A 24,070-nucleotide genomic window follows, 5' to 3' on the forward strand; every position below is an offset into this window, starting at 1 on the left:
AGAGAGGAGAGGAGAGGGAGAAAGAGAATGGAAGAGAGGGGGAGAAGTAAAGAGAGGGAGACAGAGAGGGGGTAGTGGGAGAAAGAGTGGAAGAGAGAGGGGTTAGTGGGAGAGAGAGAAGAGGGAGAAAAAAATGCAAGAGAGAGGGGGATAGAGGGGAGGGAGAAAGGGGGGGGGGGTAGTGGGAGAGAGAGACAAGAGAGAGAGAGAGAGAGAGGAGGGAGAAATGGAGAGATAGAGTTTCAGAGAGAGATGGGGGGGAGACAGAGAGGAAGGGTGAAGAAAAGAGAATGGAGAGTAAGAAAGGCAGAGTTAGAGAGGAATAGAGAGAGACAGAGAGAGGAAAAAAAGAATTAAACTTCCACATCGGCCACGCGGCAGTGACGGTTTATCGCACACACTGCAGTGACGGTTTATCGCACACACTGCGGTACTTACCTGATGTCCCACCGTCTTCTTATGTTCCTTATTGGCACTTTTAATGGCTGGTTTGGCCGGTCGGACATTAATTTTGGACTTTCCGCTGGAGATTGGGGCGCTGGCATTCTTGTCGTCTTGGAACAGATCAGCGACCAGTTGGTACTGTCAGAAAAATACACAGCAGCTCTGTACACCGGAACACACACTTGTCTGGTTCTCCTCTGTAAGGGCAGCACAGTATGGCGGCAGGTTCTCCGCATTATGCCGCCCTTAAACATTGGCGCATAATACGCTGGCAGAACCTCTGGTGAAGCCACCATCGTGCAGCAGCTCTTCACTGTCGGGTTTCGTCTGCTCTGTTCGGGGTTTCGAGCATGCGGAGTACAGGTCCACAGAAAGTATACGGATCCGTACTCCGCGCGCTGGAGAAGCAGAGCCGACGTAACCCGACAATGCAGAGCTGCTGCACAAACAGGGTTTCCCTAAAGGCTTAGGTCCCCTTTAAGTACTAAACAATCATAAGTCCTGCATCCAGCTTTCTATTATACTTTGTGCATTGATTCCTTACCATGTTCAAGTTCTCTGCTTGCTGTCAGTGAATAGAATAATTTTTATTGCCATCCAGAGGCTGAAACCCCATACAGACCTTATGCTAAGAAACTGATACAAAAGTATCCAGTCTAGACAATCTTCTGTCAGCAAAATATCTGCTACATTTACCTGAATAGATACATTGTAACAAACCATCAGCACAGGACAGAGATTAGTGCTGATTAATGGGTATTCCCAGCTTGTAAAGTAACGGCATATTGTTAGGCTATGTCATCACTGCATGACTGGTGGGGGTCCGAAACCTTACCGAACATGATGGACAGTAGGTGGCTGGGGCGCTGCGGTGTAGGAGAAAACCCTAGAGCTGCGTCCCATGCATTCTCCAGATTAGTGAGGGTCTCAGATGTCGGACCCTCTCTGATCGTAAAGTGATGGCATATATAGGAATACCCCTTATCCGCACTCTCAGCTGACAGAAGCATTAGGGTTTTTAACCTCTGGGTGTAAACAAGAATGTTCTGATTCACTGACAGCAACCAGAAATATTGAAAATTTTGAGACTCTGATTCACAAAGTGCACATGATATGTCGGAAAACCTTACCTTACTGGCTTTCAGGATGTTAATCTGCTCTTCATAGATCGTATCCCGATTTTTCTCCAAGAACCCATCACACTGGTATTCCACCTACAGAAAGCATACATTGGTCACACAGAAGATGAGGGACCTGTCTCTCTAAGGCCTCATGCACACGACCGTATGTATTTTGCGATCCGCAAAAAACGGATCCGCAAAAAATATGCATGACGTCCGTGTGCATTCCGTATTTTGCAGAACGGAACAGCCGGCCCCTAATAGAACAGTCCTATCCTTATCCGTAATGTGGACAATAATAGGACACGTTCTATTTTTTTGCGGAACGGAAATACGGACATGGAATGGTTCAGTTTCTTTTGCGGACCCATTGAAATGAATGGTACCGTATACGGTCCGCAAAAAAAAACGGAACGGACACAGAAAGAAAATACATTCGTGTGCAAGAGGCCTAAAGCACGTCTTTCTCCAGATAATACTGCTTTACACACAGAGCACAGTACTTCTGAGTGTACCCCATCTTTGAGAGCAGCAGTTTGTGCTCCGGAGCGGCTCTTCCCTCTGTACATCTATCAGTCTTATTCTGACCGTGTGGTAACATAGGGTAGTACATAAGGAGGAAAGCCTGGCCAAGTGACCTCCTACATGCTCTCCTTAGAGATAAGAATCGTATATCATCTTTTTTTAGGGTTTCAAAATCGCCATGTTGTAAGCTGTGAGGTGCGGCCTCCGTGGATCCGACGTCTTTTTCCAGCATGTCCCACAAACGATGATCAGATTGAGAATTTGGAGGCCACGTCATCACCTTGAACCATTTGTCACGTTCTTCAGACCATTCATGAGGCTACCATTAGGGGGCACCACTGCCATGAAGAATGTTAGGTACGTGGCATGTGCGACATCCACGTGGTGCCAGGATCCAAGGTATCCCAGCAGAACACTGACTCCGCTGGGTAGTCTTCTTCCAATCCTGGTGCCATGAAGAGCAGGTAAGTGATGCTCCTGGCCTTCCATAAGATGTAACGTGATTCCTCAGACCAGGCCACCTCCTTCCATTGCTCCATGGTCCAGTTCTGATGCTCAATTGTCCACTGACGCTACGAAACCCCATATACAGTAATCTGTGATGTCTCCGACACCTGACCATCATAGCCAGCAGGATTGTTGTCAGCAGATTGTTCTACAGTAGCATTTCTGCTGGATCGGATCCATGAGTCTTGGAGTCCCATGACCCGGTCACCGGTTGTCCTTCCTTGGTCGGTACCGGCCACTACATCCCATAAGACCTGCCATTGTGGAAACACTTCGATCCCGTCGTCTAGACATGGAAATTTGGACCTTGTCACTCACTCAGATCCTTACGCTTGCCCGTTTTCGAGAACGGACTGGTCACCTACTGCCGGATATATCCCACCCCTCGACAGATGCCATCGTCACAGGATAATGCATGCGACACCTGGTTTTAACGGTACGGCTGTCCGGTTTATATTTTTGTTACAGCACTATTGCTAAAGTTTTGGTGCCAGACACCACAGGACTCTTCAGAGGTCTTGTGGAGTCCATGCCACGATGGGTCTGAGCAGTTTTGGTAGCACGATGGAGTCTTAACAGTATTAGGCAGGTGGTTTTAATGTTATGGCTGATTAGGGGATATTTCAAGGATAAATCTTGGCCAAAAAATAAATAAAATAAATTTCATTTCTAAAGGTCAGTTTCCCTACGGCGCACAATTTACAATATCATTTTCTTGGATTTCTTAAAATCACGGTCTATGACCTTCTCGATGCACAGAGTCAGATGGCAGCCATAAGCCGGCACCACGGGGAAACCTGATGGGGACATCTACAGTAATGAGATACTAATACAACTGAAGCAAAGCGTCCAAACCACAGACCAAATAAACTCCATCTAGCAAGTAAACACGATAATCAGTATGTAATACGTGTTCTTCATAAAGCGAGTGACGTTATCAAAACTTCTTGCTGCAGAATAAATGCGCAAAACTCCACACTGCCGAATAATATCTATACAGGGGTAGGTGCGGCATTTTTGGGTACAGAGCTACAAATACCACGCTTCCCTTCACACAACCATATATGATGCAATTCTGCTTTCACGCTGCCACCACTAGGGGGAGCCCCCACAGGATTGATTTATTATTGAGTTCAATAGGAGCCTTATCAATCTATATGTAGTGAGCTCCCCCTAGTGGTGTCCCTGCTGGTAGTCAGTTTTGTCATTTAAAGGGGTATTCTTTTAAAAAATAAAATAAGGTTGCAGTGGGATGCAACTGGTATAAAAATATAGAATAGCATAGTGGCGCACAGTGTGTGCAACGTCGGGGGTTGGGAGAGGCAAGTATAAGCTTTGTTATTTTTTACACAATTTGCATCCCACTGTAACTTTTTATATTTGGCTGGAATACCCTATTTAAAGCTATGGCAGGGCGGAAGGCTAACATACTGTATATGCACAGTTTAAAAGGGTTAGCTGATTTTTGAAAGAAAAAATACTGATAAATCTTGGGCTTGTTCACACGCAAAAAATAGATCCGCAAAAGAAATACGGATGGCGTCCGTGTGCATTCCATATTTTGCGGAACGGAACAGCTGGCCCTTAATAGAACAGTACTATCCTTGTCCGTAATGTGGACATTAATAGGACATGTTTTTTTTTTTTTGTGGAACGGAAATACGGACATACGGACACGGAATGCACACGGAGTACCTTCTGTTTTTTTTTTTGCCGAACCATTCAAATAAAGGCTTCCGTATACGGTCTGCAAAAAAACGGGAAGAAAGCCCTAAGGCCTCCTGCACGTTCCATTTTTTGCATTCCGTATATGAAACCATTCATTTCAATGGATCGGCAAAAAAAACGGAAGGTACCCCGTATGCATTCCGTTTCCATATTTCCGTTCAAACATAGAACATGTCCTATTAGGGTCCATTCACACGTCCGCAAAATGGGTCCGCATCCGTTCCGCAATTTTGCGGAAGAGGTGCGGACCCATTCATTTTCAATGGGGCCGGAATGTGCTGTCCACATCCGCATTTGCGGATCCGCACCTCCGTTCTGCAAAAAAATTTAACATGTCCTATTCTTGTCCGCAATTGCAGAACACACATTGACGGTGTCCGTGTTTTGCGGATCAGCAATTTGCAGATCCGCAAAACACATACGGACGTGTGAATGCACCCTTATTGTCCGCATAACGGACAAGGATAGTACTGTTCTATTAGGGGCCAGATGTTCCGTTCCGCAAAAAAAACACACAGATGTCATCCGTATTTTTGGCGGATCCGTCTTTGCGCACTGCAAAATACTGAAAAAGCCATACGGTCGTGTGAAGAAGGCCTAAGAGCTCATGCACACGACCGTTGCTGTTTTGCGGTCTGTTTTTCACGGATCCGTTGTTCCGTATCTGAGGTCCTCTTCCGTTCCGTTATTCCACAAAACATATCCGTATGGTTTCCGTATGCGATCCGTTTTTTGCGGATCGGAAACGGAAACAGTAACTTATTAATCACCAAACACATGAGCAATATGGGCTGGGCCTAGCATTTCTACAGTATTGATCCGCAAAATACGGATGTGTTCCGTGTGCGTTCCGTATTTTTTGCGGACCCATTGACTTAAATAGGGCCTCGGACTGTGATTTGTGGACAATAATAGGATATGCACTACTTTTTTGCGGAACGGAAATACGGAAACTTAACGCACAAGGAGTACCTTCCGTTGCTTTTGCGGACCCATTGAAGTGGATGGTTTCGCATACAGTCCACAAAAAATGGAACGGAAGCGGAAAGAAAATACGTTTCTGTGCATGAGCCCTAAGCCTGATGTTCAGTGAGAACATTTTCATTCACTGAGGTCATGAAAATGGGTAGACATTGAAACAAAAAAATGCATAAAAAGCTTTATTTCGATAAACCGTGACGCCTGGCTGCAGGTCCACAACATTCTGCATTCTGCTTGCTTTATTGGGTAGGAGATAAAATACAACATTCTGCATTCTGCTTGCTTTATTGGGTAGGAGATAAAATACAACATTCTGTCTGCACCACTAGAGGGAGCTCACAGTATACTATTACACATTGAACTCACTAACATAACAGAATGCAGCCAGCGCCCTCTAGTGGCGGCTGTAGGTAGCCAGTGTGTTACCTTACTGACCTCTGCAGGGGATAAGTAATGAATCAAAGCTAATTTTTGGGCCAAACACAGCTGGATGATAAGGTGGAGATTCACTTTCAGATTTTGCATCCTGAAAACATATTTTGTGCCGTACGTAACAGGATCAGACTGCATTACGGAGCGTCATCACTTACCATGTCAGCAAAGTGAACGACTATAAAAGAGACATTAGACATCCGGGGCTTCTTAAAGTGCTGACTGCTGCCGTGCCGGTCATACAGCTTCTGAGCCCAGTTCTGGTCCGTGCCTTTGGGGACCTAAAGACAAACAACTTTTAGCTATAACACTGCGCTAAAAGGCGATGAACATCTTTTTCTGATTGCATTTTACTCATTTTGGACAAAAAAAATTAATCATTTCCTCGACAGTTCTTTTTACAGGGTTACGTCTCAGTCTGTCTGCAGAGCATCTCGCTTTCAGATTCCCACTGAGCCGTCAGGGAGCTGCTCTGACGGCTGGATGTAGACCCTCATCTCTGAATGCCTGACAGCTCATAAACACTCATCAAACTGTCTCAAATAAGTGTTTATGAGCTGTAAGGAGTTGAGAGATAAGGGCTGTACATCCCAGAGCCACTCTCTGACGGCTCAGTGTGAAACTGAATACTCTGAAGGCTGAAATTTAACCCTGCAGGGCAAAAACGGTTAAAATTTGTTTTAAAAAGAGCAAATAAAAAAAAGAGTAAAATGCAATCATAAAAAAATAAAAAGTCCCCCCATAGCCTTTAAAACTACTCACAAAGCGGAAGGTTTGTTACAGTGTAGACAATTCTCTCAGACAGCATCTTCTGACCTGAGCTCCACTTCTAATAATAGAACACTCCAGGCTGATAGCTTTTATCGACATGCAACATTGTTACGAAGCCTTCAGCTGCGAGAAAGCAGTTTAACAAGCTCCGTATGCAAACCAGACTTTTTCTCCCATTGCAACAACTCATTCCCCAGCCACAACATAGGACATAGGTGCCTGATCGGCGGTGGTCCGACCACTTGGGTCCCCGCCAATAACGAGACTGCTGCTCCATTCAACTCTATGGGACTGCGGGAAAGAGACAAGTACAAGCGCTCGACTTCTGCCGCCAGCCCCATACAGCTGGATGGAGCGTTGTGGCCGGGGGAATACAAGTCGGACCTTAGGGGCTCATTTGTGAACAGATATACGGCACTTTTTGGCATATATCTGTCTCAGATTGCGGCGCAAAGTATATCTGCGCCGCTATGTGCGACTTTCCCCCCCCCCCCCACTCACGCCAGGTCTAAAAAAGGGGGTGTGACGTGGGCGTTAGGTGTAGAAAATGACCTAAATCTACGTCAGCAAGGGAGCTGGTGATGATTAAGACAAGTGTAAAGTCCAATCCTAGGTCATGTAGAGGCTGACGTAGGCGGATGGCCGCCAGCGCAGGAGGAGTGAAGACCGGCATTGATAAATGTCCCCCTGTCCAGTGGACAGAGGGTACGCCGCTGTAATGGGACCCCCCCAGTAATCACTGCCAGGGAGACAGCAGCTCATCTCGGTGTACGTGCAAAAGACCGGATGCGCGCCACGATATAAGATTCATCACAACTCTACTGGATCTGCATTAAAAAAAAACTATTAAAAACACCACAAGAAGCTACTGGTGACATCATAAAGATAAAGGGAGTCTCCGCTCGCAGTGCAGGTCATGATAAAACCAATGATAAGAGGCCCCTGATAGAAATAAAGCAACAACATGATTGTGATGAATATAATAAGTAATAAATAATAATAATAATTATATCGCATGCGCAGGATAAAGCGCCAGTGCGTATAAGGAAAAGGTGACCTCCAATGCTGTGAATACTGCACACCAGGCCGCAAATAAAGTAATACCCTCTCCGTTTAAATGGACACAAATAAAGTCTGAAGAACGTATCCATGCCTGGCAGGGAAAGGGGTGTGGCTTACTGGAATGGGTGTGGCTTTAGACGCTAGGGCGGGGCCTAAATCATGACTTTTGTACCAAAATTGAGCCACAATTTCTGGCATAAAAACTCTGTCTCCAAGCAATATCTGGTACAGCGCCTGTTCCAGCACCACACGTATCATCCGGCCTCAGCCCCTGTGATAAGCCGCTGCAGGTCTAGACAGACGGGTAATGGATCAATCATAGACTTTTGGGGATTTTTTTTGTTTCTTATGACTATTATTCCTGCTAGAAGTTTATGGGGAAAAAAAAATAAAAAAAAGTACAGCTGGGTGTTACCAGTTGGGGTTGTGTCCAATCAGTGCTTACAGTGTCAGACTCCCAACTGGTAACACCCTGCTGGATCTTTATTCATAAACTTCTTGCAGGAATAATAGAGGAAGGGCATAACATACAGCGGTAAGAAAAGATGCCCCAGCATTGTTATTACATAAGGAATGCAAGTAGTTACTAAAACAGACAGGTCAGGAGAGGGGACGGGTCATGTATAAGCAAAGAGCAGGGTCGGAGCATGACACCGGGATTCATGCCCTGGCACCGGTCATTACACATGGCATCAGCATGGTCTGGCGTAAAGTTATGATGTGGGCACCAAGAGGGCCAATAGGTGCGAGGCACAGGGCTTAGGTAACTGCTCACCTTACACTCCTCGTCCAGAAGGTCCAGAATCCCAAGTTTGGCCTCAATCAGGTCAATGCAGGGCTGATTATCATAGAAATCGATGAGGGTCCAGGGGATCTGCTCCTTCATGTATTCCTCCTGCTCCAGTTTAAAGACGTGCTGCAAGGAAAAACACCAAAACTGGTCAATGACACCATCTTAAAGAGGATCTGGCATAAAATACTATTCCGAAACATTTTTCCTTAGAACTCTGTATAGTGCCGTTCCTCTGTTATTCTTCCTGGATACAATTTGGTAACTGGGTATTACCGTTCACTTGTGCACAGGGTGCGGGGACTGAGCGGAGCGGGGACATGCCACATGGACGAGAGGAATGGTAACACCCAGTCAATGTAATCATACATTTCCAGGGGGAATAACAGAGGGTGCAGAGTTCTAAGAAAAGATGTTCCTGAATTGTTATTTTAGGAGGAATGCATGTGTCAGGGGGATGGAGGGGTCCTATATATGGGTGATGTCCCAATCCGTAAGAAAAGCCGGGGGACAGAGTCCTGGGACCACTGGCGTCTCCAAGGTCACATAGTAGTAGGTGGTGGCTCTGTCCATGAAAATGCATGTTGGAAACTGACATTGAAGAAAGACTGAAAAAGAGGGAAGACCCCCGTCACCACATTAGGGGGTCGCCAGAAAGTCCAGACGGATCTCTCATGGACAAAAAACAAACAAAAAACAAGAGGACTAGAAAATGTGACAGTTCCAGAAATTCCGACATCGTCCCAAGATCTTGCCATTTTTTTTCCCACTTATCAGAGCAGAAGTTTGTGCTCCAGAGCTGCCCTTCCCATTAGGGTCCATTCACACGTCCGCAAAATGGATCCGCATCCGTTCCGCAATTTTGCGGAACGGGTGCAGACCCATTCATTTTCAATGGGGCTGGAATGTGCTGTCCGCATCCACATTTGCGGATCCGCACTTCCGCATCCGTGTTTCCGTTTCCGCAAAAAAATAGAACATGTCCAATTGCGGACAAGAACAGGCATATTCTATTAGTGCCGGCAATGTGCGGTCCACAAAATGCGGAATGCACATTGCCGCTTTCCGTGTTTTGCGGATCCGTGGCTCCGTGTATCCGCAAAACAGGTTGCGGACGTGTGAATGAAGCCTTACAGGTGCAAACAGGAAGCTGCAAACTTAGCCAATCATTTTTGTTTTCACTTATCAGAGCAGAAGTTTGTGCTCCAGAGCTGCCCTTCCCATCACAGGTGCAAACAGGAAGCTGCAAACTTAGCCAATCATTTTTGTTTTCACTTATCAGAGCAGAAGTTTGTGCTCCAGAGCTGCCCTTCCCATTACAGATGCAAATTTATGAAAAATCAAGGTCGCCCTCGAGCATAGACAGGCGCTGGAGCCATCTTGTGTTACCCCCATGCCCGAACACCCAGATGACAGCCGCACACAGGCCCTGTCACCAAGAAATGCAGACGCCTCTCTATAGGGTTATTACATTCAATGGAGGGAGCAGCCTCTAAAAATATAGTATTATGACAGCGCCCCCTGAAGGCAGACCTCTGCAAGGAATTTGGGCAATCAGTTGGTTATACCGTCATGGGCGTGTGCACAGGGTACAGAGGCAAGTCCTCGGAGGTCACATACCGAGTTAAACTGCTGCTGTAGCTTCTCGTTGGCATAGTTGATGCAGAACTGTTCAAAGCTGTTTATTTCGAATGTTTCGAACCTGCAAAAAAAGAACGAGAGATTCAATTCAACCAGGTCTTAATTAGATCTCCACCCAGGAAAGCTGTGTGACCACAAACATGGCTGCCACTACAGCTTACACAGGGTCTGTTGGCAAAGGATAGACAGAATATGGGAAAGGGGGACGTGTGACCGCCACCTACACGACAGGCAGACACTGTGCCAAGCGGGTGGTGAGATACATAATACTGTATATACAGCAGCTCAGAAGTATCGCATCCAATCAGATCGTCCTGATTGGACAACTCCCCTATTTCTTTCCCCCCCAACCAGTATGTGCTTGTTGTCAGTGAATGGAAACAGCTCTTGCATTAAAGCTGGTATTAGGTTAATAAAGCATAATCACTTCATAAATGAAACGTTCTACAATTTTCTAATTGACTTTATGAGTCACCATTTACAAGAGATGTGTTTGCTGTCAGTGAATGAGAACACTCTTGTATTAAAGCTGGTTTGAGGTTAATAAAACATAATCACTTAATGAAAAGTTCTACAAAGTCCCCATTTACAAGAGATGTGTTTGCTGTTAGTGAATGAGAACACTCTTGCTTCCATTCAGAGACAGTAAACCTGTCTATAGCCAGTCCTGCTCACAGCTGAGAAGTGGATACAATTGTATCCGGTCTAGACAATGCTCTGTGAGCTAAACAGCCTGGACTCCAGACTGATACATTGTAACAAACCAGCACAGTTGTATCCAGTCTAGACAATGCTCTGTGAGCTAAACAGCCTGGACTCCAGACTGATACATTGTAACAAACTAGCACAGTTGGATCCAGTGTAGACAATGCTCTGTGAGCTAAACAGCCTGGACTCCAGACTGATACATTGTAACAAACCAGCACAGTTGGATCCAGTGTAGACAATGCTCTGTGAATGAAACAGCCCGGACTCCAGACTGATACATTGTAACAAACCAGCACAGCTGTATTCAGTCTAGACAATGCTCTGTGAGTGAAACAGACTCCAGACTGATACATTGTAACAAACTAGCAGAGAGATGTGTCTAGACCGGATACAATTGTATCCACTTCTCAGCTATGAGCAGGATTGGTTATAGACAGGTTTACTGTCTCTGAATGAAAGCAAGAGTGTTCTCATTCACTGACAGCAAACACATCTCTTGTAAATGGGGACTTTGTAGAACTTTTCATTTTACGAAGTGATTATGTTTTATTAACCTAAACCAGCTTTAATGCCAGAGTGTGGACAGGATTACTGCCTCTGAATGTAGACATGAATGTTCTCGTTCACTGACAGCAAACACAGATGGCAAAGAACTGAATCACAAGAAAAATATTTTTTTTGATTTATACAGAGATAAAGCTTCATATACGTAAAACCAGACAGATAACATATCACCTATCCACAGGACAGGAGACAAGTGTCTGATCGGTGGGGGTCCGACTGCTGGGACCCGTGTACCCCATTTCAAATATCCACTTCTTTACCCAGGAACCTTCCAGCAGAGCAATGCGCAGTATAATACTCATGTATAATGCTCAACCCCAACCCCCCCCCCCCCCCCCCCCCGTGACGGAATTATAAGCCGCTTTACTTTTTAGTTGCGCTCAGAGCTCAGACGCTGGAGATACTAATTGTTCTCTTATAAGTGAGAGGAAAGCGTCCATTCATCTGCTCTGAGACTCCATCGTCTCTGAGGACAATTAAGGAGCCGCAGTGCGCCCGTCGGAGCGGCGGCACAGTACAGAAGATTTACATTATCCGCTAATTTACAACCCAAGGCCGAAGCAACACAGCAGTGAAATAAACAATTCTTCATCATCTTGTCCAAAACGCCGCAAGAGACACCGCCACAACCTGGTTTTGAGCCACCACCTCTCTGTGGGTTTAAAAAAAAAAATAATTTACGATGCCTCAAATTTCTCTGCATCAATTTAAAGGGTGTGAAAACCTTTGCAACCCTCTTATCCTTCTAATGCATTCAAGCTGTAGACATTCAAAATAGCTCTGAATACAAATCTCCACTGTTCTGTGTATGCAGCTGCTATGCAGACATATGCGTCTCCATGGTTACAGACTACAAACAAACCCTGGGAGTAGTCTGATCCTGCAGTCAGGGGTTTACTCCCTTCTGTCTGCCCCTCCGTTTGATAACCTCAAGACAAAAAAAAATGAAAAAAGACAGAAAAAGTGAAAAGTTACAACGTGGGCAAGGTCAGACCACACAGAGTTATTTGTAGTCTGTAACCATGGAGACACATAGGTCTGTATAGGCGTCGTATACACACAAAATGGCTATTTGCAAAGTTGCATCATTTTTATTGTGGATGCACTGCGGCAATAAAAAGGACTCGTTGCAAAGGTATTCATACCCCTGTAAATGGTGGCCGTGCAGGGAATACTACAAATCAACAAACTGAACCGTTAATCATTATCATTAATTGTTACAACCAAGGAAGACCGGTTTAGAACACTTATACATCTCACAGATGAGGGTTTGCTACAGTTGTGTCCAGTCCACTCCGCTGCACAAATCTCTCTACTGTCCTGTTTGCTACAATGTATCAGTGTAGGGAAAACGCATCATGCGTAAAGGCCGTTTAGCTCGCTAAACGAGAAGTCTACATCTGGATGTAAAGAGTGGTTTCATTTACTGACAGCAAGCAGTGATATTGAAAATGGTTAGGAAATGACTCACTAAGTATATTAGAAAGTTGCAGAATGTTTCATTTTCTAACAAAGGGATGTTCCAGTATTTTACAATTGATGGTCGGTCCTCAGGTCAGGCCATTAATATCTGATGGGTGGGGGTCCGACACCCAGAAAACCCCTTTACTTAAATAAAACCGGAGCTTGCCTCCATCTGGTTCCCCGTCTGATACCAGTCTTGTAGAATGATTTCTCATCACGGCGGCTCTCTTACCCGTATATATCCAGCACGCCGATGAACGAGTGCTGCTTGCTGGTGGTGTGCAGGGCTTTGTTCACATGTTGCACTATCCAGTTGAATAACTGAGCGTAGATGTGCTTGGCCAGAGCATTCCTGGCATTGAGCGCCTGTTGGACCGACATGCTCTTCACGTAAGTCTCCGACGTGGTGACGAGCTTTCGGTGGCACAGCCAGTGCTCCATCTGGTCGTGCTCCACCCCGAGCAGTGTACAGAAGTGGTTAAGACTCTTGTCTCCTTTCTAGGAAAAATGAAACAGTAAAGGGTTAATGTAAATGTCCTGGGGAAGGGGGGGGGGGGTGTCTCTCATATAGGACCTACAGTAACGAGCTCTGTCTTGCAATAAGATGCAAATCTTTATTAATGTTACATGACCAAGGTTTATATGCTATGGTTTCAAAGATCTCTGTCTGCTGTCAGTGAATGGGGACAAAACCTGTTCTGGTCATGTAACGGCTTAAAGATGCACTGCATTGCTAGACATCACCAGGACAGACCCTCAACCTTCGAAAGCAGTCACTGACAGCAAGCAGAGATCTTGATAACAGGGAACTGAGACACAAAGCTGCATAACATGTCGTACCCCTTTGAGCATGTCTCGCGGCTATGTAAAGAACTGGTTTCTCAGGCTAATGTGCCGCACTGGGAGCCATCACTGGCAGCCGCAGGGCAATGCTATGGGCCAGAACAGGATGCATCGCCACCAGACTTCCATTGCTGTGCCCAGGCGCCGTGTACTAAGCCTGTGATCTGAGTGTGTACAAACAGGTCAGTCCTGTGGCGCTCACCGCCTGCGAGATTAAGCCACGTACTGTAATGTACCACGGACCGAAGACATTCCACGGGTTCAATGTATCAGAAAGGACTGGATTATGCCTAGGGCAACAGGGCCCCGCCATCTAGTGATCACCATCTACACCGCTACAACCACAGCCAATCAGAACCATACCTGCAACGGCCAAGAGGCTTGGAGCGCAGCATTATTAGTTAGCACTCAATGGCAGTGTACATAATGTAGCATATGGACTGTATGGCGTGACAGTGTCCAAAGGTTAAAATTATTTACATTTCTCAATCACAAAAATGCAATGTTTTGTCTCATGAAGGGCGGTTCTCAACGTGCTTGAGAAGGGCCCCTACGTGGGTGGAAACACTATGTGGCGCTAATAGAGGACAACGTTATTTGTGCAGTATACGGCAGTGGTCTCAGGCTCTGTGCAGACCGCGTTTCAGACTTCCATTGAAATATACATAAGGATTTCCAAATGATTTTCGATATTTGACACTATATAGTCATACAGTACTCACAGTACCCACTATATAGCCGTACAGTACCCACAGTAACCACTATATAGCCATACAGTACCCACTATATAGCCATACAGTACCCACAGTACCCACTATATAGCCATACAGTACCCACAGTACCCACTATATAGCCATACAGTACCCACTATATAGCCATACAGTACCCACAGTACCCACTATATAGCCATACAGTACCCACTATATAGCCATACAGTACCCACTATATAGCCATACAGTACCCACAGTACCCACTATATAGCCATACAGTACCCACAGTACCCACTATATAGCCATACAGTACCCACTATATAGCCATACAGTACCCACAGTACCCACTATATAGCCATACAGTACCCACTATATAGCCATACAGTACCCACTATATAGCCATACAGTACCCACTATATAGCCATACAGTACCCACAGTACCCACTATATAGCCATACAGTACCCACAATACCCACTATATAGCCATACAGTACCCACTATATAGCCATACAGTACCCACAGTAACCACTATTATAGCCATACAGTACCCACCATATAGCCATACAGTACCCATAGTACCCACTATATAGCCATACAGTACCCACTATATAGCCATACAGTACCCACAGTACCCACTATATAGCCATACAGTATCCACAGTACCCACTATATAGCCATACAGTACCCACTATATAGCCATACAGTACCCACAGTAACCACTATATAGCCATACAGTACCCATAGTACCAACTATATAGCCGTACAGTACCCACTATATAGCCATACAGTACCCACAGTACCCACTATATAACCGTACAGTACCCACAGTAACCACTATATAGCCATACAGTACCAACTATATAGCCATACAGTACCCATAGTACCCACTATATAGCCATACAGTACCAACTATATAGCCGTACAGTACCCACAGTACCAACTATATAGCCGTACAGTACCCACAGTACCCACTATATAGCCATACAGTACCCACAGTAACCACTATATAGCCATACAGTACCCACTATATAGCCATAAAGTACTCACAGTAACCACTATATAGCCATACAGTACCAACTATATAGCCATAAAGTACTCACAGTAACCACTATATATAGCCATACAGTACCTAGAGTACCCACTATATAGCCATAAAGTACTCACAGTAACCACTATATAGCCATACAGTACCCACAGTAACCACTATATATAGCCATAAAGTACTCACAGTAACCACTATATAGCCGTACGGTAGTATGCATCCACCATCAGCTGCAAAAAGTATACCACGCGGTATAAATTAATTAGCAGAGGCCGACTGTATAGGAAAGTGCAGTCGGCTTCACTTCTGCTGCAATACCACATATGGACAGGTGGGGCGCTATTTCTAGAAGAAAGCAGCCATGTTTTACTTACCCTGTACAACTCTATTATTCCCTATGGCCCTAACAAGAAGCTGATAATTATATATTCCTTACCGACAAGCTGCTGGATTCGCCGTCCCGCTCCGAGGAGATCTCTATGTTCCCCAAGTGCAGAATGGAAGCGATGATCCTAAAAATGCTCATCTGGTGAGACTCCTTCACTCCTGGTAAGACAGAAACACAGCGGGGTCATGGACTGCAGCATAACCAGTCATCCAGGGCTCATCATGGAGACAAGCATCAGCCCCGAGGCCTCCCCCATGTGCAGGGCGCTATATGGCAGGGATGCTCAACCTGCGGCTCTCCAGAACTACAACTCCCACCATGCCCTGCTGTAGGCAATCTGTGCATGCTGGGATTTGGAGTTTTGCAACAGCTGGAGAGCCGCAGGTTGGCCATCCCTGCTATATGGCAACACACATACCACAGGTACTCTGCGTGTCGCCATACAATGCTCTGTGAGAGGTATTCTCCGCTAGAAGCAATGCCACAGGATCACAGGCATAAGGTGGTAACGTACGGCACTGTGCACCCCTATGGGTGCGCTATTACATGTCCAAATAACATGGAGCCATAATAAGTGTGTGTGCACGAGGCCTAAATGCTCAAACCCACTGTGTCAGGTGCCTCCATCTGCATTTCTGCATCAGTTGCCCATCTGTGCAGGCATTTTTCACTCCCCCCATTAAAGCTCTTTGGCTAATGGCGTCCTGTGCTGCTTGGGTGCAAGAAGTGACATGCGAGTCCGAATAGGACTTACTCTACAGAAGATGTCCAACAAGTAGTAAAACACTCTAGAAGAATAAGGTCTATAGTTTCAATATATATTCTGCTCTATTCACACCCAAAGCTGCATACCAAAATTCTTCTGCTCTCCGGTTAGGTCTTAGCATGACCTCACGAGACCTCATGCTGGCTAAGCGTTTTTGCGGAGTATTCCCTGCTGTGAAGAGATGTCCCATTTACACTGGGAATTTTCGGTGGGTGCTGATGGACTCAGCGCAGCTTTGGATGTGACTAGAGCAGTGGAGTAAAACCTGCACCGGATGATGCAACGTGTAGCATCTGTTACAATCTCCACCTAGGGAACTGCTGCAGAGCTTTTGAAGCAACTTTGCATGCAGTCCTATAATGGGACTGACTGGTTTGTGCATGCAGCTCCTATGCAGACCCATCTACTACTGGCCATAGGTATGGAGAAGTAGAGAGAGGAGTAACACGTGACTGCAGCCTCCGACTACACACTCTGTAGTCTGTAACCATGGCAACACATCAGGTCCGCATGGAAGCGGTCTACACAAAACGATATGACATTTTGTAGCGACGTCCATTTGCTAATTTGTTTTATTGTCTATTTTAGATGAGAAATATCTACGTTCCCCATAAGAAACCGACAATACTAAGGTTCACAACGCCAATGATTAGAGCTGGAGCGGAAACATCAAACTGAAGAAAAGTGAATATTGATTACAACATGAGCTGAAAAATTCATTATAACTTGAGCTTCCACCAATGCAATGGGGTCTTCCATCATTGCTGACAGTTTCCAATCAGCCCTCGGTAAGATAAACAGTTTGCCGAACGCTGTCTAATTAACGGGCGTCATTAATGGGGTTATATATTTTCTTAAGAAGGAAGAAAGAGAAATGTATTGAGCTGCACTCTTCCGAGGGTAACGGGCGAGCAACTGTCTTGTGTACAGGCGGGCGTCCTGACTTTAGGGAAAGTAGGATCAGGCATGTTGGACTTTAATATGCCCAATCCTTTGTTCTCAATGGCGATAAGCTGCAGCACTATTGTGAAGGGACAAATCCTGCAATTCAGCAACGAAGAGGCTGCAGCCCGAACCACCCCCAAGGTCTTAAGTGCACTGTCATAAATGTTTTGCGCTCCACAAATCGCAGATCAGTAAAACACGGATTCCGGCCCAGTGCATGCCACCAATTCTTTTAACTTTTGCAGAAATGTCCTATCCTTGTCCGCAAAATAGACAAGAATAGGACAAGTTCTATTTTTTTGCAGGGTGCGGAGCGGACTTACGGATGTGGACAGCACACGGTGTGCTGTACGCATCTTTTGCGGCCCCACTCAGATGAATGATTCTGCATCCGAGCCGCAAAAATACGGATGGGATGCAGACCGAAACCATGGCCGTGTGCATAAGCCCTGTGCATTAGCATATCCACTGACCAGCGGGAGTCCGACTGCTGGGACCCGCACAATCCTCAGAATGGAGAAGAAAAAACTTTTTGTTCATTTAAAAACGATAACTGGACTGCGCCAATTTTTTGGAAGGATTTTTTTGTTTTTTCCTCTCCGCCTTCCATGATTTTTTTTACTCTTCCATTGACATAACCGTATGAGGGCTTATATTTAGCGGTACAAGTTGTATTTTTAATGGCACCATTTCATTTACCATATCTTGTACTGAAAAATGTGAAAAAAAAGTCTTTGTCGAGTAAATTTAAAAAAATATGCAATTCTGCCATGTTTTTTTGGGTTTTGGTTTTATGGCACTCGCTATGCACCTAAAATGACAAGAAAACCTTATTCTGCGAGGTCAGTACGATTACGATGATGACAAATTGATATGGTTTTTACTATGTTTTACTACTTAAATATTTTTATTTTTAAATTGCCATATAAAACAAACAAAAAAAAAAACCGCCATATTCTGGCCCTCATAACTTGTTTATAACTCCCTCTACAGAGCTGTTTGAGGGTTTGTTTTTGTGGGACGAGCTGTAGTTTTTACTGGCATCATTTTGAGTTACATACGACTTGCTGATTACGTTTTATTATATATTGGGGGGCGATGGACAAGGTGACCATAAAATGGCGAATCGCACATTTTTTTTTTTTTCATTACGGCATTCACAGTGCAGGAAAAATATTTTTTATATTTTAATAGCTTGGACATTTTTAGACGTGGCGATACGATTATGTTTATTGTTTTTATTGTTTCTTTTTAAATGCAAAATTAGATAAAAAAATATAATGTTAGGGGAACCTGAATATGCGATCCTCTGACTGCACCACAGACTGCAGGGATTAACAAGCACCTTAGGGCTCGTTCACACGACCGTTGGTGTCCCGCTGCCGTATAGCGGAACGCATTTGCGGATACGCAATACACCGGCTCCGTTCAGTCGTTATTCCGCATCACGGATGCGGACCCATTCATTTCAATGGGTCCGCAAATCGGGAGATGCGGAACGGAAGAACGGAACACTACGGAGTGCTTTCTGGGGTTCCGTGCCTCCGCATCGCAAAAAGATAGAACTTGCTCTATCTTTTTGCGGAACGGAGGGATCGCGGACCCATTCAAGTGAATAGGTCTGCGATCCCCATGCACCTGCCCCATGGAAGGTGCCCGTGCATTGCGGACCGCAATTTGCGGTTCACAGCACAGGCACGGGACACCAACGGTCGTGTGAACGAGCCCTTACTATGACAGGCCTGGGAGTCTTCACAAGGCTGCAGGCTGTCATAGCGACAGATCAGAGTCCGATCAGAGGAAAGATACGTTGTGGAAATAAAGTAGCACGCTAGTTATTTCTGCAAATTCTGCATGGAAAAGCCAAGGATTAGCCCCAATGAATGATAGTGGTGATAGTCCACTCGTGGATCTGCTACACTCAGAGGACTACCGCAGCAATATTACAGCAGCTTTCTCGCTGACATGTGAACAAACCCTTAGAGGACCAGTCTAACAAAGATACATTTCACAAAGTGGACATGCCCTTTAATCACCATCGCTATGGCAGCGTCCTTTATGTGTCATTATCTATTCCAGCTGGAAAACATGTTTGAATCCAGTCCAGTTTCAAAGGAAAGGACCGGCACTTCGCTGATGTAGATCACAATGTAGATTTATTCAGTCACATATTCAAATGGCATAGTGACGCGTTTCAGCACAGATGTGCTTTCATCAGACTGCATAAAACATCTTACACTCCAGCTATTTATACATAAATGAAACACAAAGGAACTGACATCATCAAAGGAGCTCCGCCTCCCTCATTAAATAAAATTCGCATATCAAATAATCGCAATGAAAAATTCGCAATTGAAATATTCGCAATTGAAAATTCGCAACTGAAAAATTCGCAACTGAAAATTCGCAATTGAAAATTCGCAAAAAACATATCCACTCTATACTGGCGAAGATTTTCAGTCACATAATCCATTCTTGCAGTGATTAATCACGCTGAAGAAAAAAAGAAATATATTTATCGGATTGCATAAGGCCGAATGCCTTATAGGAAGCAGGACACATTGTACTCACGATTGAGGCCCCTGGGCTCCATTGTCTGAAGACGATGGATCCAGTAAGCCTCTCTTTTCAATAACAATTTATTTCTGTCACCCCCTCGACGGGGTAATGATACACCTTCAATAATCTGATACCTCAACTGCGAGATGTTGTGTTTTTTATCATGAAAATGAAGGGGTATTGGGAGTAATAAATTCTGTTTACGGATAGTAGATTTGTGTTTACTTAGTCTGTCCTTCATTCTCATCGAGGTTTCCCCCACATATAGTAATCCACATGGACATTTAAGAATGTAAACCACAGATCTACTATCACAGGTGAACGTGCCCCTTATTGGAATATTTTCACCTGAGTGAGGGTGGGAAAAACATGAACCCTTTATAACGCTGGAACAATTGACACAATTTAAACAAGGAAAAGTGCCCCGTCTAGGTGTAGATAAAAAACTCTGTCCTCTTTCTATTTTATTGCTTCCCACATCCGCCCGGACTATTTTATCCCTAATATTTTCTGCCCGTTTATAGCATATCATGGGTGGCCTCTGGAACTCTCCTATCCGTGGATAGGACTTGGATAATATGTGCCAATGTTGATTAACAATAGTCCTAAGGCGCTGGGACCAGGGATGGTATTTAATCACTAAGGGGATCCTAGTTTCTTTCTTAGTTCTATCTGGTGGTGTAATCTCAGCTTTATTACGCTGTATTTTCAATAAATCAGGGGGGGTAGCCTCGCTCTCTAAATTTATTAGTCATATCGTCTAATCTTGTTTGACACATATCCCTATCACTAACGATCCGTCTAACCCTCTGGTATTGGGAATAAGGGATAGATTCCTTGATGGTTGCTGGGTGACTACTTGAAAAGGACAGCAAACTGTTCCTATCCGTTGGTTTCACGAATAAATCCGTCTGTATTTTACCTTCTTTGTCCCTAGTCACCCAGGTATTCAAAAAGGAAATTTTATCAGAACTATGGTGTACAGTGAATTTAAGTTCATCCCAGATGGAATTTAAATACGTGGTAAATTCCATAAGGGATCGGACGTCGCCCCGCCATACGCAAAAAATATTGTCGATAAATCGACGCCAAAATATGCAATGTTGATGATATAGAGGGCTAGAGTAAACAAATTGACACTCGAAAAAAGCCATATATGTATTTGCGTATGGCGGCGTGACGTTCGATCCCATCGCGGTCCCACGGCACTGCTGGTAAAAAGAATCTTGAAACAAAAAATAATTTTGCTCAAGAACTATTTTCAAAAGTTCCAGAAAAAATTCCCTTTCTGCCTTTTTGTATGTGCTTGTGCCTAAGAGACCCGCGACTGCATTGATTCCCTTTTCATGAATAATAGATGTATAAAGGCTGCACACGTCTAAAGTGACGAATATGCAGCCTTCATCCACCTGGAGAGAGCTAATTTCAGATAGAAAGTGGCCAGTATCTCGAATATACGATGGTGCTAGTTTAGTTAGAGGGGTTAATACCCTCTCCAGAAAAATAGCTGGATTTGAAAGTATGGAGTCGGTGGACGCCACTATCGGGCGACCTGGTGGATTAATTAGTGACGTATGCAGATCACCAACCAAGACCCTCAAATCTTCCTGATAAAGGCCCTGAAATGCAGTCCTTACCCAGAAGAGTGAACGCCTGCCTGGTCTTCTCAAAGTCATCGGCATCATCCACCCCATCGATGGCGATGTCTCCTCCCTGTGAGGTGTAGAAGAATTCCTCGGCTTGTGCTGAAAAAATAAATAAAAATAATTGCAGGAGGAAAAGGTGAAATAAAACGGCAAAGTCCAAGCTGGTAACTACTGGTGTCAACTTTTCATTGCTGTAATCACATCAGTCCCTGTCCCTATTGAGGGACAGAATCTAAATTTCAAACCAAGGCCTCTTTCACACAACAGCACACAGACCCATTGACATTAAGCCTTTCGGGACACGGCCTAATTTTTTTATTTTTTCATTTTCATTTTTCCTTCCTAGCCTTCCAAGAGCCATCATTTTTCCCCCCGTTTTTTGCTCACATACATAGCCATACAAGGGCTTGTTTTTTTGTATTTGTAAAAGGCACCATGTATTTTACCATAGCTTGTACTAGAAAATGGGAAAAATATTCTTTGTGCGGTGAAAATGGCAAAAATGGCAATTCTGCTAAGGTTTTGACGCCGTTCACCATGCATTAAAAATAACATGACAACTTTATTCTGCGGGGCAGTATATGTACGGAAATACCAAATTTATATACTTCTAAAAAAAACATTATTTTTTTTGCATTTTTCTTTCTATATGTCTACAGAGCAGAACAAGGGGTTGTTTTTGTGCGGTGAGCTCTAGTTTTAATATTTTTTGATTAGCTTTTATTCATAATTTTTTTTGGGGGGGGAGGGAATGGACTTTCATTTTCATTTCTTTTCCATTCTGGGCTTTCACCATGCAGGAAAACTATTTTTATATTTTAATAGTTCTGACATTTTTGGAGGCGGCGATACCTGCTATGTTTATTTATCTTTTATTGTTTATTTTCATATGTAAAATTGGGAAAGGAGGTGATCTAAATTTTTATTATTTTTGTGTTTTTCAATTCATAGTCCCCTTGGGGGACTTGAACATGCGATCTTCTGATGGAATACTCTTGCAGTCTATGGGATACTGACACTATGCTTGAGAAGCCTTGCCTCATGCATGGCTTTTCAGGTACTTCGCCCTAAAAACCCTAAGACCTATGCCAATGTCCCAGGCTGTCATCGCAACTGATCAGAGCCTCATGATTTTGCCATAGCGGCTCCGATCGGAAGGTAGAGGGAGCCCCCTCCCTCTGCCTAACCCTACAGATGCTGTGATTGCTAGGTTAAATGACTAGGATCGGTGTCATCGCCGATCTCAGTCATTGCTCTATGCCCATATATGAAGCAGCCTCCATACACTTACACTGTACCACGACTTAACTGTGCGTCGTGGTGTTTGTACAGGTTAATGTGTTTATTCACACAGCAGTGGTTTTCCACTGAGCACGGGTCAGTGGAAGAACCATGGAGACAGATGCCACTTTGGTCTGTGATGTGGAACAAGCACACCCATGGAAATCTATTAGTCCATGAAAACCACTGATGGAGTCTGTGTTGTGCCAGTGATTTTCAAGGACCGTTGGAAGGCGATGTGCTGGAAACTAATTTTCAGCCTTAGCAGTGCACGTGGAAAACGGACATCTTCACGGATGAACCACTGACCATCTGGGCACAGATGCCATCACGGACACTGACGTGTGAAAGAGGGCTAACCTCTAAGGCTACTTTCACACTCGCGTTTGTAATTCCGGTATTGAGACTTGGCAGAGGATCTCAATACCGGAATTAAACTGATCCATTTTGATTTAAAATCAAAACGGAAAAACAGATGAGTCACTAAATACATTGAAAGTCAATGGGTGATGGATCTGTTTTTTTAGGCTCCTAGAGCCGCTGGCTGCTCCTATGTACATGGACACAGTTTTAGGAATGACATAATGTTTCCTTCGAGATGAGATAAAATGTTGCTTGGAGAACAGCACCAGGATCGGAGCTGTGGAGACTCCTCCAGAAGTTCCTATTTTTCTTCAGTGTCGCTCGAGACCAGGTTTAATTGATGAATAATTGTATACTTCTTCATTCTCGGTTCTCTTATCTTTTATGTAATTACAGCGTTTATCTCATATTACGTGGATTAATGCAGAGAGTAGGTGCGAAGCTAAGAGCCTCAGATAAGTGGGGATAATGACAGAGGGCGAGGAAAGAATTAGATCCGATAAAATTATATGATAAGTAGTTTAAGTTTGGAGAGAGTCCATAAAGGTCTCACTAGGATAGGTTTTCTGACATCTCCCAGACCTGATGGGAGGGAAAATTATGTCCTTCAAGCCTTTCGACCTCTGCAACTCCTTAGAACGGAGGTTGTCCCCAGGTGGGATATAATGGCCGACCCCAGGAGAAGCCAAAACAAAGTAGCAGGGAACAATCCTGACAGTTACTGCCATCCTTCTCTCCTTCTATAGAGGATAGGAGCAGGGCAGACATACCAGATGTTCAGATGTACAT

The 24,070-nt window shown here is 44.5% G+C and overlaps 1 protein-coding gene across 1 annotated transcript in view; it reads right to left on the bottom strand.

Moving 5' to 3' along the window:
• Window positions 1-24,070, bottom strand: part of LOC122930035 (unconventional myosin-Vb-like) — a 185,222-nt gene that overhangs the window by 18,799 nt on the left and 142,353 nt on the right. The window contains exons 8-15 of the mRNA XM_044283448.1: window positions 21,629-21,736; window positions 15,770-15,879; window positions 12,971-13,236; window positions 9,982-10,063; window positions 8,347-8,487; window positions 5,897-6,019; window positions 1,575-1,658; window positions 435-582 (exon numbers count right to left, since the gene is read on the bottom strand). Of these exons, the coding sequence (XP_044139383.1) occupies window positions 435-582; window positions 1,575-1,658; window positions 5,897-6,019; window positions 8,347-8,487; window positions 9,982-10,063; window positions 12,971-13,236; window positions 15,770-15,879; window positions 21,629-21,736 (1,062 nt within the window). The remainder of the gene's footprint in view (window positions 1-434; window positions 583-1,574; window positions 1,659-5,896; window positions 6,020-8,346; window positions 8,488-9,981; window positions 10,064-12,970; window positions 13,237-15,769; window positions 15,880-21,628; window positions 21,737-24,070) is intronic.

This window comes from Bufo gargarizans, chromosome 1 (assembly GCF_014858855.1).
Source record: "Bufo gargarizans isolate SCDJY-AF-19 chromosome 1, ASM1485885v1, whole genome shotgun sequence".
Classification (NCBI taxonomy): Eukaryota; Metazoa; Chordata; class Amphibia; order Anura; family Bufonidae; genus Bufo; species Bufo gargarizans.